We start from the raw sequence: 13,434 nt of genomic DNA on the forward strand, positions 1-13,434 counted from the left end.
ATGTGTCTAGAATCATTCTTTTATAGGCTGTACCCCCAAAAGACCCTCCAATCTATTCTAAACAGAGCTCAGTTACAGAGTGACCAGGTTCAGATCTCACCTTTGAGGCTTAAAGCCTGGGTGAGCTTGGGAAAAAAAATCACTTAACCTCTCTGGAACTCATTTTCTCTTTAGTAGTAAAATAAGTAGGTTATACCACCATATATAGCTATTTTTTAAAATGTTGACCTAAAGCTTTATGATATAATGAAATCAATGAGATATAAAGTTTTTATTTTCTTTCTCATAGACTGTCATGTGTGTTCTCTATTGGATAAGCCATAAGATTAAAAGGCCATAGATTCCTCTTTATGCGATACAGACAGAGCTCCAACTACTGTCTCATGATGGAAGTCGTTTGATTTTTGTGTGACTCTGATAATAGCATTGAAAACTTACAGAAAATACTGACTCTAATGGAACTGAATTTAGCTTCTTATACTGAAGGAAAAAGTAGTTTTCAAGGGAAAAGGGATTTGTTAGCTTAATGAATTATAAGAGAATGTCGAGATTCATAGAGTCTGAGAATTAGAAGGGGCATGAGTGGCCATTTTGTATATTCCATACCAGAAGGCTATTCCCATAAAAGTAGTCATCAAGCTTCTACTTGAAGATCTGGCTTCCAAAGAAGAGCTCATTGCTTCTTGGGGCAAGCCAGTCTACTTTGGGACAGTTTGGCTTGTTGGGATATTTTTCTTGATAGCAAGTCAAAACTGTCTTCTTTGATGTTTTCTCTCTTCTAGTTCTGCCCTTTGACAGAATAAGTGCAATTCCTACTCTATTTGACAGCCTGAGAAATACATGACCACAGCTATCATATCCCTTGGAGTCTTCTTACCACCAATCTAAATATGTCCACTTCTGTCAAGTGATCATCATATGACATTTACTTTATCTCCTTCCCCATCCTTATTGCCCTCCTCTGAAGATTTTCCATATTAACAGTATTCTTAAACTATGACATTCAAAACTGAGCACAGTATTCCATGTAAGACCTAAGTAGGACAGAGTGAACTCTTACCTTCTTATTCCTGGAAATTAGATTATGATAAACATTTAAACCTGTATTAAAAGAGTGACCAAGGAATGATGGGGAGAGAGAACACCTCTCATGTCATTTGAAAAAAATAAAACAGGTCATATAACGATTTGACTGATGTCACGTTTACTATAGCCAAGGAATTTTTCACCAATCATGTGTAAAACTCTTCAAAGTTAAGGCTGTATCTAATAGGTCATTTAGAATAGAAAATTTGGTAGGGTAAGTAGTGGATTGAGGCATTTTGACCTGGAAAAAGTCCTTTATAGATTCACATGGCAAAATATGGTACTTTTATGTCATATGTACAGTCTTCATTTTTAACTTGTGAGACATTATGAAGAAAACACTTTTGGGATTTTCCAAGGGATGGAGAAAAGATAGTACCATTAAATGTTTTAAGACATTGAATTCATAGAATCATAACTATAGAGCTTGAAGGGATCCTTGAGAGATAATATTCATAAAATGCTTAGCACAATGCCTGGCACATAATAGACACTTAATAAATGTTTATTTCCTTTCTTTCTTCCATTTTATTCATTTTACAAATGAGAAAACTGATACCCTGAGAAATTATGTTAACTTAGCCAATCTTACATAGGCAGTAAGAAAGAAAGGCAGGATTTAAACATTGCTTTCAAGACCAGGACACTGTCTACTAAGACATATTTGAATATGAAAGAGAACCAGACATTGCAACTACTAATAAATGGTGAGCACTAAACTTCAGAAGTATTTTCTCTGATCTTTGAATCCTGTGGAGGTCAAGTATCATTGTCAGCATCATTTTCCTTCTGGAGGAAATTGTCTCAGAGAGAGTACATGAGTTGGCCAATGTCACACAGTTAATAAATGGCAGGGCCTGTCTTCAGAGGTCTTCTGACTCAAAATTTAATCTTTTCTCTGTATAATACTGCCTCTCTAGCCAAAGTTCCAAAAGTTCTTACCTTTTTAAAAGGAGAACCTCCTAATGTAGAGAAAGAAAATAAATTAGTTATATGAAATTAAACTTCTAATTTGCATCACAGATAATCACAAACTAATAAAATAATTATATAAACATCATAATTCAATCAGGTTAGATCAATAGATAAATAAAGGCCTCTTCTAGTATTTATGTTTTATAAATTTATAAGTCTCTTCTTCTGTGAGTTAATTTCATCTGCATAGAACTTCTGGTAGTAGAACAAGAGAATCTTAGAGCAGGAAGGAGCCATAAATATAGTGGCGTCCAACACAGCTTTATAAAGATGAGGTCAAAAGAATGCGTTTGCCCAAAGTTACACACTTCAAACCAAGACTAGAATTCAAAGCTCATGAATTCATTTTATTGGTCTTCCTACTATCCTAGAAAGATTCATATTTTTCATTGATCTTACCCTGTATTCATCTGGGTAACATTGTAATGGCAGATTTGGGCAAAGAGACCAAACCTCAGTGGACCTCAGTTTTCTTGTCTGCAAAATGAGAGTGGGGGTGGATTTGATCTCCAAGTTCCCTTTCAGATTTAAAAGCCTGTGACACAGTATTAAGTAGTACCTTTTCCTTTGCTTGATTTTCCCAATTAAATGTTTAATATAGAAAATGTGCTTCTAGATTCCATAAAAAAAGCTTTCTCAGCTATAGTGATCATTTTTCCACATTTAGGCATATCTTTCCTTTTTTTACTTTTACATTTTTCTTTTTGTCTTTCCCCTTTTCTTTTCCTCTCCTCTTCTGTCCATTTTCTCTTTCCTTCATTCATACAGGCTAGAAATCTAGTGGCTATTCATGAATCTGATCCCATGCTGATTGGCCAGAGACTTTGATCTACTTTATTTCTGATCTGCTTTGGATCACCCAGCCTTAGGCTAGGCAGCCTGATTTCCTACCATAACCCTTGAGTCTCAGGCTATTTATATTGGTGCTGCATTTAATGAAAACACATAAAGAACTATAATGCTCAAGTGATCCATCAGCCTTAGCCTCCTCCAGAAAAAGAGGATACAGGCCTTTTCCACTCTGCCCAATTATTTTTTACTTCAAATTGAGTGAGAAAGTTAGATTCCATCCGTCCCCTTGAAAGACAAAAGGAGAAACATTTTATAATTCCAAAAACTTAAAGCTAGAGAGGGGTCAAAGACAGTATAAATTATTGAGAATGTCACCATGAAATCCCAGATGAGACTTAGAAATAAGCTCAGCATAAAGACTTTATAAATATAAAGTGCTTTGGTCCTCATATCCCCCCCCCAAGAGTTCTTCATAAGAAATCAATGAAGAATCAACCTCTTTGAATTGCCAGTGACCATGACCATTATGGGATAGTTGACAAATTGCTAGCCAACCTGAATTGTGAGTGTCATCAAGTTATCAAAGTAAAACAGTGATATGCCTGCTGTAATGGAGAGGTAGCTTATCTACCCCATTGCATTCCAGTTTCTGCCTCTAAAGATAAAACTGTTGTAAGACTGCCAGCACAGGTACCAGACCCATTCATCACGCCAGGTAATAGGTACACTATCTAAGCAACGTTTTCTAACTGAATCTTTTAAAATGTCTTAATTCACTAACCCTTTCTGCTTCCTAGGGCATTTGTTGAGATGCATGACTCCTCTTTTGCAGCTGGAACAATATGGCATAGTGTTGTTTGGGTGACGGGCTTGAGATTCTGCTGGGTCAGTGGTCAGTGGCAAGTGGAAACCCATTTTCTTTACTCAGAACCTACTCTTCCTGAGAACCACAGAGCCTCTCTCATCCACAATCACAGGGTTCCTGTTGATGTTGTGTATGGGTCTGCCTGTCAGGTTGAAGCAGTGGGCACAGAGATACAGGTGGAGAGCATTAACTGACTGGTAATGTCTCACTTTTCAGGGGGATCAGACTGCACTGCATCGGGCTACTGTTGTAGGGAATACTGAGATCATAGCTGCTCTCATTCAAGAGGGATGTGCTTTGGACCGACAAGACAAGGTAAAAAGAAATCTCGGACACTTGTCTTATCTCCCAGGTGCTGTGTGAGGCCACATGAGGTTTGTAAATAGTCTGCAAGGCAGATATCCTAAATATTTTTCAGGATGGAGCCGGATAATTCCAAATGAAATGAATAGGCTAGTACCTAAAACTTGTTGATTGATATACTTTACTTGAGTTTACATTACAAAGGGATTTAGCCTTTCAGGAAATTAGATCTTCATAGTCTCTGCCTACTTGGTGGCTTTAAGCTGCACATAAATAAATCTTTTTTTTTTTTTTTTAATATTGTATGTTGGCCCAGCAGTACACTGACTAGAAAGCTGGTCTAAGAGTCCTGTATTCAAGGCCTGTTTATGGTACATATTGGCTTTGTCATCCTGGGCAAATCATTTAATTTTCAGGGCCTTGATTTATAAGATGCAGAACACATCCCAATCTGCATTGGTGGAGGGGAATATGTTATAGTATTCTAAAACAATGAAATAACAGGTACAGTCACTAAAAAAAAAGGAGCGGTGAGGAACCTACCACATTAGGTAATAGGTTTTATCCAGAAAATATGTACCCATTTCTCCTTTACTTGCTTATTCTCTCATTCCATAAGTCCCAATATACTCATCCCTTTATGCCTCCTACATACATTATTCTCATTGACTACCAACTTAGCTACCCTCCCATTGCAGCACTCTCCATCTTTAAAACACCTGAAAATAGACTTTATGGCAAAGGTAAGCTGAAACAGAGTTTACCAAGTTTACCAAGTACAAGAAGTGTTGGAGCTCAGTTTTTTTTTTTTTTTTTACTTGTCTCCCACCATTAGGAAGACTGGCTAGAGTCTGAATAGCAGTCATAGTCAAGTAAATCAGCAGTTGCCTACTATGCATTAGGTATTATAATAAGATCTGGGGCTACAAAGAAAAGCAAAAAGCAAAAAAAAAAAAAAAAATGCCCTTATTCTCAAGGAGTTTGCTATCCAATGAGGGAGATAACATGCAAACACTTGTGTATATAGTCATAGGCAGAGCCCATGCTCACTCAAAAGAGTACCTGTCCCATCCCCTCTCTGATTATACCTAGAATACAGCACCTTTCTGTTTCTGAAAACTTGGAGGAGAATGTAACTGTTTCCTCTCTAGAACTACCACTCTTTGTCCTCTGGCACTCTCTCCCCTGCAAAGTCTTAGGCACAATTCTTGTGGCTCAAATGACATAATATAGAAATCTTTAAGAATTATATAAATATAAGCTATTATTATTGCTATGATTACTTCCAACAAGAAAAAACAAAACTGGTAATAAAGGGGTAAGAGAAGGGAAGGAAGAATTGTTTGATTGTCACTTCAAAATTACATAACTACAGCAAATATGGGTATCTCTCTCACTGAGGATTCAAAGACAAAATTGCATACATTGTGGTGCCTACTGGAGATTTGAAAACAAAGATGTGAGATGTCCCATACTTCAAGTAGTTAATATTCTACCAGATGGTTGCCTTATAATATGGAAATATATTTGAAATGATTGTACATATATAACTTGTATCAGATTGTTTGCTCTCTTAGGGAGGTGGGAAGTAAAGGAGAGAGGGGAAAAAATTTGCAACTCAAAATCTTATAGATAGTTGCTTTATCTATTTACTGACATTATCACCTTTCCAAACTCTATGCCTGTTGATATGCTTGGATTTGTTTGAATACCCCTTCACTAATTCACATTTCAAAAGAAGAGAATACAAGCTACTCAACCAATTATACACTAGACTTGTGAGTTGTTCTCAATCTAGAGAGTATAATGGGACTTGGGCTTTGTAACTGAAACCTTTTAATATTTCTCTCTACAGCATATTTGAAGAATAAAATAGATATTTGCTTGGGATAGTAAGGTAAACAAGCATTTATTAAGTGCTTACTGTATTCTAAGCACTGTTCTAATAAGTATGGGGGATATAATAAAAGACCCCCTCCAAAAAAAAAAAAAAACAGACTCTATTCTCAAAAAAATGTTGGATGAATAGATGTTCATAGAATTCTTTCCTCCCAATCTGGACTTCTGGAGCATCCTTCATGTAACTCAGAGGTTTCACTGAAAAATAAGTTGTTCAGAAATTCAAGAGTGAATGCTTTTCCAGATTTTGCAGGTGCCTAATGTGCTTTTATTACATCCTTCCTCATTCCAAACTCACAAATCTAAATCTGCTTGTGTGTGTATGTGTTTTCCGTAGGATGGGAATACCGCTCTTCATGAAGCATCCTGGCATGGCTTCAGCCAATCTGCCAAGCTTCTCGTTAAAGCAGGAGCCAACGTGCTTGCCAAGAACAAGGTGAGATGCCAGCAGGTGACAGGAACTTCCCATTCATGAGACAGAGAGGGCTGTGTATTTCCTTTCAAGCCGAGACCTGCTAGTGTCACTTTTCCACGGTTAATGACTAAATCATGCCCTAACTCTCAGAGTCTTGGACAGGAGTGAATCCTGCCAGGAAATTCCAGTTGTAGAGGTGAGACTGGAACAGATTGACACCTGGCTCAGGGAAGCAGCTCCACTGAGAACTGCATTAATTATTGCTGGAGTCTTTCCCCTCTCCTCCCTAATTCCTCTGGAAGTTTATATCTAGTTAATGTCAGCAACTTTCTGTTGCAGTTCAAAATCAGCTTAACCAGAAGGTGATGACAGATGCTCATGTTTATGTTTGGCGTGATGTTGCATGTCTCTCTGTTCCAATGAAGCCCTCCAAAACCCACTGTTCTTATGTGCATTCCTCAGGATGGGACTGTCACACTTCACATTTGGCATGAATAAAATATTAGTGGTGCTCATGAGCAATTGAGCCATAGAAAGAAGAAGCCAATAAGAAGACGTGGTCTTGCCTCCTTTTTTCCTCTTGCAGGTCCTGTTTAATATCTTATGGAGTCCCAGCAATTTTATAGAATAATAATAACATTTATGTAGCACTTTAAAATTTATAATGCGCTTGATATAACATTGTTTCATTAGATCCTTTTGATAACTACATACAGTATAAGTATTCAAAGTAACAATACCACAGGCATTATTATCCCCATTTTACAGATGAAGATATCAGGCCTCAGTGATTTTTTAGTTGTTTGCCCAGAATCAAAGAGCTACTGTCAGAGGTGAGATTTGAGCTAAGTCTTGACTGCCAGTTCATCATTTTGTCCACAATGCTATGCTACTTTGAAGGCACTGAAAAAGTTGGCATTCTTGCTGCCAGTTATAGCCAGTAGACTCTATTAGAATATAATACTAACAATGGAATAAAAAAAATTCAAGCTTCGATTTTATGTGGCGGTGAAAACTGGACAGTAGTACTACTTATAACACATACTCATGTGTCCATGACAACCACTGTGATCAGTATTAAACTGATAATAAGCCACTTTATTGAACCCTGAATGTATATCTTCATTAGGGACACAAATGATCTTGAAGATCAGAAAAAGATCTTGCAGATAATTAGATACACTCAATCAGTTGTAATTATCAAAGGTTAGTTAATGAGCCAAAAATGTGCAAGACATTCAGGAGACTATAAAACAAGCATAAGATAGGTCAAGGAACTTAGACTGTAGGTGATCATCTACTTTGATAGACCCCATTTGGCATTTCTAGAGAGAGACTGGAAATGGAAGCCTTCCATAGAGTGATCCCAACTTTTCTTAACAATTTTAACTCTCACAATTCCCTGCATTCATTCACTCACTCAAAAAATATTTTCAGCTGCTTATTTTATGGGAATTCAAAGAATTCATAGGTGCTCTCAAAGAGAATTTATTCAGTAAGGAACCAAAGGCAAATTCAAAGAATTGATTTAGGCTGCTGTGAGAAATTTGAAAAGGGGGAGATTGCATTCACCTGGGGCACTAGGAAAGGCTCCATAAAAGAAGTGTCATCTGAGCTGGAACTTGATAGAAAGAATGAACCTAGTTTAATTTAGTTACTGTCCCCCAACTTACTCTTCCTTGCCTTGTTTGTCTTGGTCAGTTATAGAAGTATCACAGACAATCCCCCCTCTCTCTGGGTTCTCTCTTCCTCCTTTTGTACTCATCAAAATCTTTCAAGGTCCAGCTCATTTCTCACCCCTTCTTTGAAGATGTCATTGGAAACTTTAGTCAGTCACTGCTGACTCTTACTCTGTATTCCTGTTAAACTTACTGTTCACATCATGGACTTTGTGTGTATCCCATGCTGTCTTGTAATGTTATTTCATGTATAAATGCCTTATCTCCTCAACTATAAGCTCTTTGAAGAAAGGAGTTTGACAATTTACAACAGCATATAATGGAGTAGATTGCATATAGTAGGTACTCAACACATATTTGATTAATTGATCAAATCAGATCTATGATTATTTAAGATCAAAGACAAAACTGAACTGGTCATAGTTCAACATTATTTTAAGGTAATTTTCTTCCCTATTAAAAAAAGATTTTCTTTTTATGAAAGAGTGAGCAGAAAACCCTTCTTGGTAGTTCTAATACTAAGAACCCTTAACTTCCTTTATTCTTGAGGAAATATTAAGACTTCCTAGCATTTGCTAAACAGAATAAAGGAAAAAAATGAAGTTCATTCCTCATCTATCTACTATTAGTTCTATTTTAGCATATAATCTCTTTCCTAGCTATTATCATCCCAATGATAGCAATAATACTCATAATGTCATGCATTATGAAGTAGTTTTCAAATCTGAAGAACCTAGGTGATACATTGGAGAGAGTGCTGGGCCTGGAGCTTTCCTGGATTCAAATCTGATCTCAGACATTAACCATGAGACCCCAGACAAGTCACTTAATCTGCATTTCCTCTTTTGTAAAATGAGCTCAAAAGGAAAAGTAAACCATTCCTGTATCTTTACCAAGAAAATCCCAAATGGGATCATGAAAAATCCAACACAGCTAATCAAGTAAAACAACATTCCTGATCAAAAGTGTGGCTTTTCTAGCCTTTGATAGTCAGTTTCAAATACCCTTTCTTTGTGTCTACCATCCTAGAATTTGCTCCCAATTAGAATCAATAGGTGTATTGTTTAAAACAAAGACTATTTCATTTTTTATTTTGAGACATGAACACCTAGTAATGTCTGGCATATGGAAGGAGCTTAAACAAGGCTTATTAACTGATTGATTAGGACAGGAAAAAATGCTAAATTAGAATCAAGGCTGTTTTTTTTCATTCTTGGCTGCTGTATACCTCATCTGGCTGAATTAACAACATCTGTTAGCATAATGTTGTTTCAAGTAACCTCCAAAAGAAATCTTGCAGAGCTGAGTATTTTAATTACGAGAACTGCTTAATCAGTCAACTCTGCCCTTTTCCACTCTTAATCTGGTCAGTCACTGAATTGACCAAATCAAAAGGCACTTCTTCCCTCACTACTAATAAGTGTGGTATAAAAGTATGTACAAAAATAATGAGTGTCATGTACAAAAGTTTGCCCCCCCCCTTAGTGTTCAGTGCCTCAGCTAGCTAACACCTTTCTTTGTCTTGTAGCACTTCTTGCTGGTAGTTAATAATGAAAAAGAAATCCAAGGATTAAAAAACAAAATTCATAGAAGTACCCTTGTTTTTGCAGAGTCACCAGGATGGATAGTCTTTAAAAAGGATTTTTATAATACATTCTGAAGTTGAGCTGAGATGGGGGGGTGGAGAGAAAGGAGGAAGTAACTTCTGAATTAGTAGCTCATATGAATTATTCCCTCTTTATCAGAACACAAGGACTCTGAAGCTAAAGACCATCCATAGGTACTTGCATTCAGAAGGGAGTGCACATTGATGAGGGAGAAACAATCTGTAGGTTCCTTAGCAGCTCTGAAGATCTCACTTGGCCCAACTTCTACTCTCAGCAAGAAAGACAATGAGTTTGTAAAGTCATCCAGCTAAAGTATAAACAATCATGCCAAAAATTAGACCTCTTCACCTGCTACCTGTTTTTCTTGCAGAGGTTATAGAAACGGCCTCAGAGCCCTCAATAACAATTTTTTTTTAAAAGCCAAAACCTGGAGTCAGAAGGCTAATTTATCAAATAAAGCTAACTTATTAGCTGGGCAGGTCACTTAACTTATTGGGCTTCTAGTTTCTAGTTACTTATATGGGAATTATAATGAAATGCATTTGCTACTTTTCTTCCAAAGTGGTTTTGAGGATGAAAGATAACTTGAAACTGCTTTGTAATTGTGAACTGCAATTAGAGCATTGTATTTAGAATCAGAAAGATCTGGGTATAAAACTTGCCTCAGATACTTATGGGTGGTCAGACCCTAGAGAAATCACTTAATGTCTTTGTACCTCAGTTTCCTCTGAGGTGGTCAGTCTCAGATCTCAGCCTCTGAGATCCCTTCTAGCCATAAATCTGTGATCCTTTAAGGAGGAAGGGTTTATTGAAATAGAATGTAAATGGTTTCATCCTTTAATTTGTTATTGAAACTTTTAAAAATGTAAAATGAGAAGCTTCCACTATTTAGTGACTACAAATCATACTGAACACACACCTATTTACATACATATATATGTGTGTGTGTTAATATACACACGTTTATGTGTATATACATACATGAGTATGAGAAAGTACATTTAACTTAGAGCTGATTCCCCCATAGAATATGTTCAGTATTGCACTTAAAATGAAGCTTAGCATTTTCAAATGATAGAAATAAGTGGAAAATTTAAGAAGAGCTTGAAAAGGCAATATCCATCCTTGTTTAGATTCATTTATCATCCTTTTGGGGCATCCTTGAGTTATTATAATTTTTTTAAAAGAAAAAAATTAATTTATGTATTCTATATTTTATAGGGAATGTGTTTTATGTTTCTTACTATTATTATTTGTCTTGATGGTAGCTGTAAAAAGGAAGCCATTTGTGTTATGACCAGTTGTCCCCAAAGCAGCTAGAATGAAGCTGCTCTTCAGTTGTAACTTTTTTGTTTCGTTTCTTGTCAAAGTAAACTTAAGGTCCTACAAACAGCAATTCCTAGCAGTTGCTAATTCTTTAGAATCTAGAATTTCCTAACATTGATCTTAAATTTTCTTGGTCTCTCCCCAAGGCAGGGAACACAGCTCTGCACTTGGCTTGTCAGAACAGTCATTCCCAGAGCACCCGAGTTCTTTTGCTGGGAGGATCTCGACCTGACCTCAAAAATAATGTGGGTAAAATTTAAAAAGTCAAATTTGTGATTCTGTTTCTCTCTTACTTTGGGAAGCAAGATGAAAATAAACCTTGGGGGTGGAAATCTAGAAAAGAAGAGCTAAATAACATGATTTGTTAACCTTATTTCTAACATAATTATTTAGAGATATGGGAATACTTAGCCCCAGATGCCTCACAAAAAGGAAAAAAAAAAAAGGAAAAAAAGAAAGAAAGGAAAGGGGAAAGTGAGATGTGGGAGTAGGAAGATATTTCAGGTGTAGTTTCCATCTTCCCTTCTCCTACCTTATTCTATTTATTTATGAATTCAAGTCCAGAAATCAGTAACTATTTTTTAAATGCGACTTTATTAAACATAACATGCTCTACACTAGGGACTCTTAACCTTGTGTTAAAAGTTATAACTTTCAACATAACTGATTTCTTTTACAATGTTATGTGTTTTATAATATGTATTCAAAAGAAATTATTCTGAGAAGGGGTCCATGGGCTTCGCCAGACTGCCAGAGGAATATCAAGAAGATTAAAAACTTAGGCTCTAAAGAGAGTCTAAGTGTAGAGGCAGATTCCCAACTGTATTCAAGTCTTAATATATCATTGCTGTGGGCAAGGTAGTTTATCATGTTTAAAGCAGCTGAAACATAGTTTGGACAATTTCTTTCTATAATTTCTTGTCCTCTTTGTGTATCCTTTCCCTTTGGAAAGAGGACTGCTTTGCCTGGAGAGTCTATTACCGTTCACTCCAAAGGACCCTTTCACAGAGCTCTCCAGGTTGAGTCTGTAGAACTTCCCTCTGATTTAGAGCTTTCTGCTTAATCCTTTCTGGATTCTGGAGTCAGCAGTATTATTCCTGAATGTTCCTCATCTTCTAAGAGAGCTGTGATATTAATTCAAGGAGAAACTGTCAAGAAAACATCTAGAAATGTAATTTAATTTGCCACCATTTTTATCCTCTATCTTTTACATCAAATTTAGTATCATCTTACTTGGGATTAGCAGTTTTCTTAACTGTACACTGTCTGAATATACTATTCTTTTATGAATAACTCAGAAGACCTTGGGTTCTGGTGGGGCCCTGGGACTGTTTTGTTCTCTATGGGTCATCATCATCCTTACTTTGAATTTTTGCTATGTCATATCAGTATCATACTCTTGGATTTCATTAGATAGAAACCCATGCCTTTAAAATCCAGATTGACTCTTGCACTGGTCTTCTCCTGACAGATGTGGACTGACCATGGGGAATCTGAAAGGCAATATTGGTCACTTCTTTGGCTTATCCCAAAGTACTAGAGAGATGGGAAAGGCTGGATGCAGTAGGAACCTTGCCTCAAAATGAAATGTTAAGCAGAGAAGTCTGCCTTAGTTTCCTAAAGTCTCCGTGGGGAAGAGATGTACACTATATGAAAAATGGAAGCATTTATTCTAATTGTCCTCATGGGCTGTTCTGTACAGTGAGCGCAAAAAATAGCAAAGTATGGTGAGACTGGAAGCAGGGGATCAATTAAAAGAAATGTTGCTCAGTTTGTTTTTGTTTTTTTTATTATTGGTTTTTCCTTTTGTTTTGTTAGTCAAAGAAGGTCATTCTGCCCTAGCCTTTCTTTGCTTTTTGCATCTCCAACTAGAAGTCAGCTTAATAACTCAGGTGGAAAGCTTTTGAAGGGTAAATGATGGCTGCAAGCTTTCTCCTTATTTGTTTTTGTTTTGTTTTGTTTCTTTTACTGACCAAAACATGCTCAGAGTTTTATTTCTGTTTGCAGGCAGGAGATACCTGTTTGCACGTTGCCGCTCGCTATAATCACTTGTCCATCATTAGGGTTCTCCTCAGTGCTTTCTGTTCTGTCCATGAAAAGAACCAGGTCAGTGCATGTATCTTATACTACAGCAGTGCACCCTTTATATAAGGCTTGATAAGATATAGATTTATGCTAAGATAGAGGCTGGTATTGCCTTGCCTCCCCTGAAGTTTTTGGGAGTTTACTGTAAATAGTCCCTGGGAACACAGGTTCCAGCCTAGGTACCATAGCTCAGGATTCTCTAAATAGCCTTATAGAGAGGGTGTGCCTGTGGTTTCTTGTCATTTCAGTGCATATCACCACATTTGCATAATGAACACTTCCTGCATATACTGCAGCGGTTTCTGTTGGTTTTGATATCTATATTTTTTTTAAAAAAACATACTCAAGGAAAAATCCCACTGACAAAGAATTATGGCTTCATGGAGCAAAGTTATGGGATTC

The 13,434-nt window shown here is 36.7% G+C and overlaps 1 protein-coding gene across 2 annotated transcripts in view; it reads left to right on the forward strand.

Annotated features, from left to right (window-relative positions):
* The window catches only part of ANKRD6 (ankyrin repeat domain 6), a 95,714-nt gene that overhangs the window by 52,592 nt on the left and 29,688 nt on the right, over positions 1 to 13,434 (forward strand). For both annotated transcript variants that reach the window (XM_051997397.1, XM_051997398.1), the window contains exons 3-6: positions 3,935 to 4,033; positions 6,258 to 6,356; positions 11,094 to 11,192; positions 12,955 to 13,053. In XM_051997397.1, coding sequence (XP_051853357.1) covers positions 3,935 to 4,033; positions 6,258 to 6,356; positions 11,094 to 11,192; positions 12,955 to 13,053 — 396 coding nt within the window. The remainder of the gene's footprint in view (positions 1 to 3,934; positions 4,034 to 6,257; positions 6,357 to 11,093; positions 11,193 to 12,954; positions 13,054 to 13,434) is intronic.

This window comes from Antechinus flavipes, chromosome 4 (assembly GCF_016432865.1).
Source record: "Antechinus flavipes isolate AdamAnt ecotype Samford, QLD, Australia chromosome 4, AdamAnt_v2, whole genome shotgun sequence".
Lineage (NCBI taxonomy): Eukaryota > Metazoa > Chordata > Mammalia > Dasyuromorphia > Dasyuridae > Antechinus > Antechinus flavipes.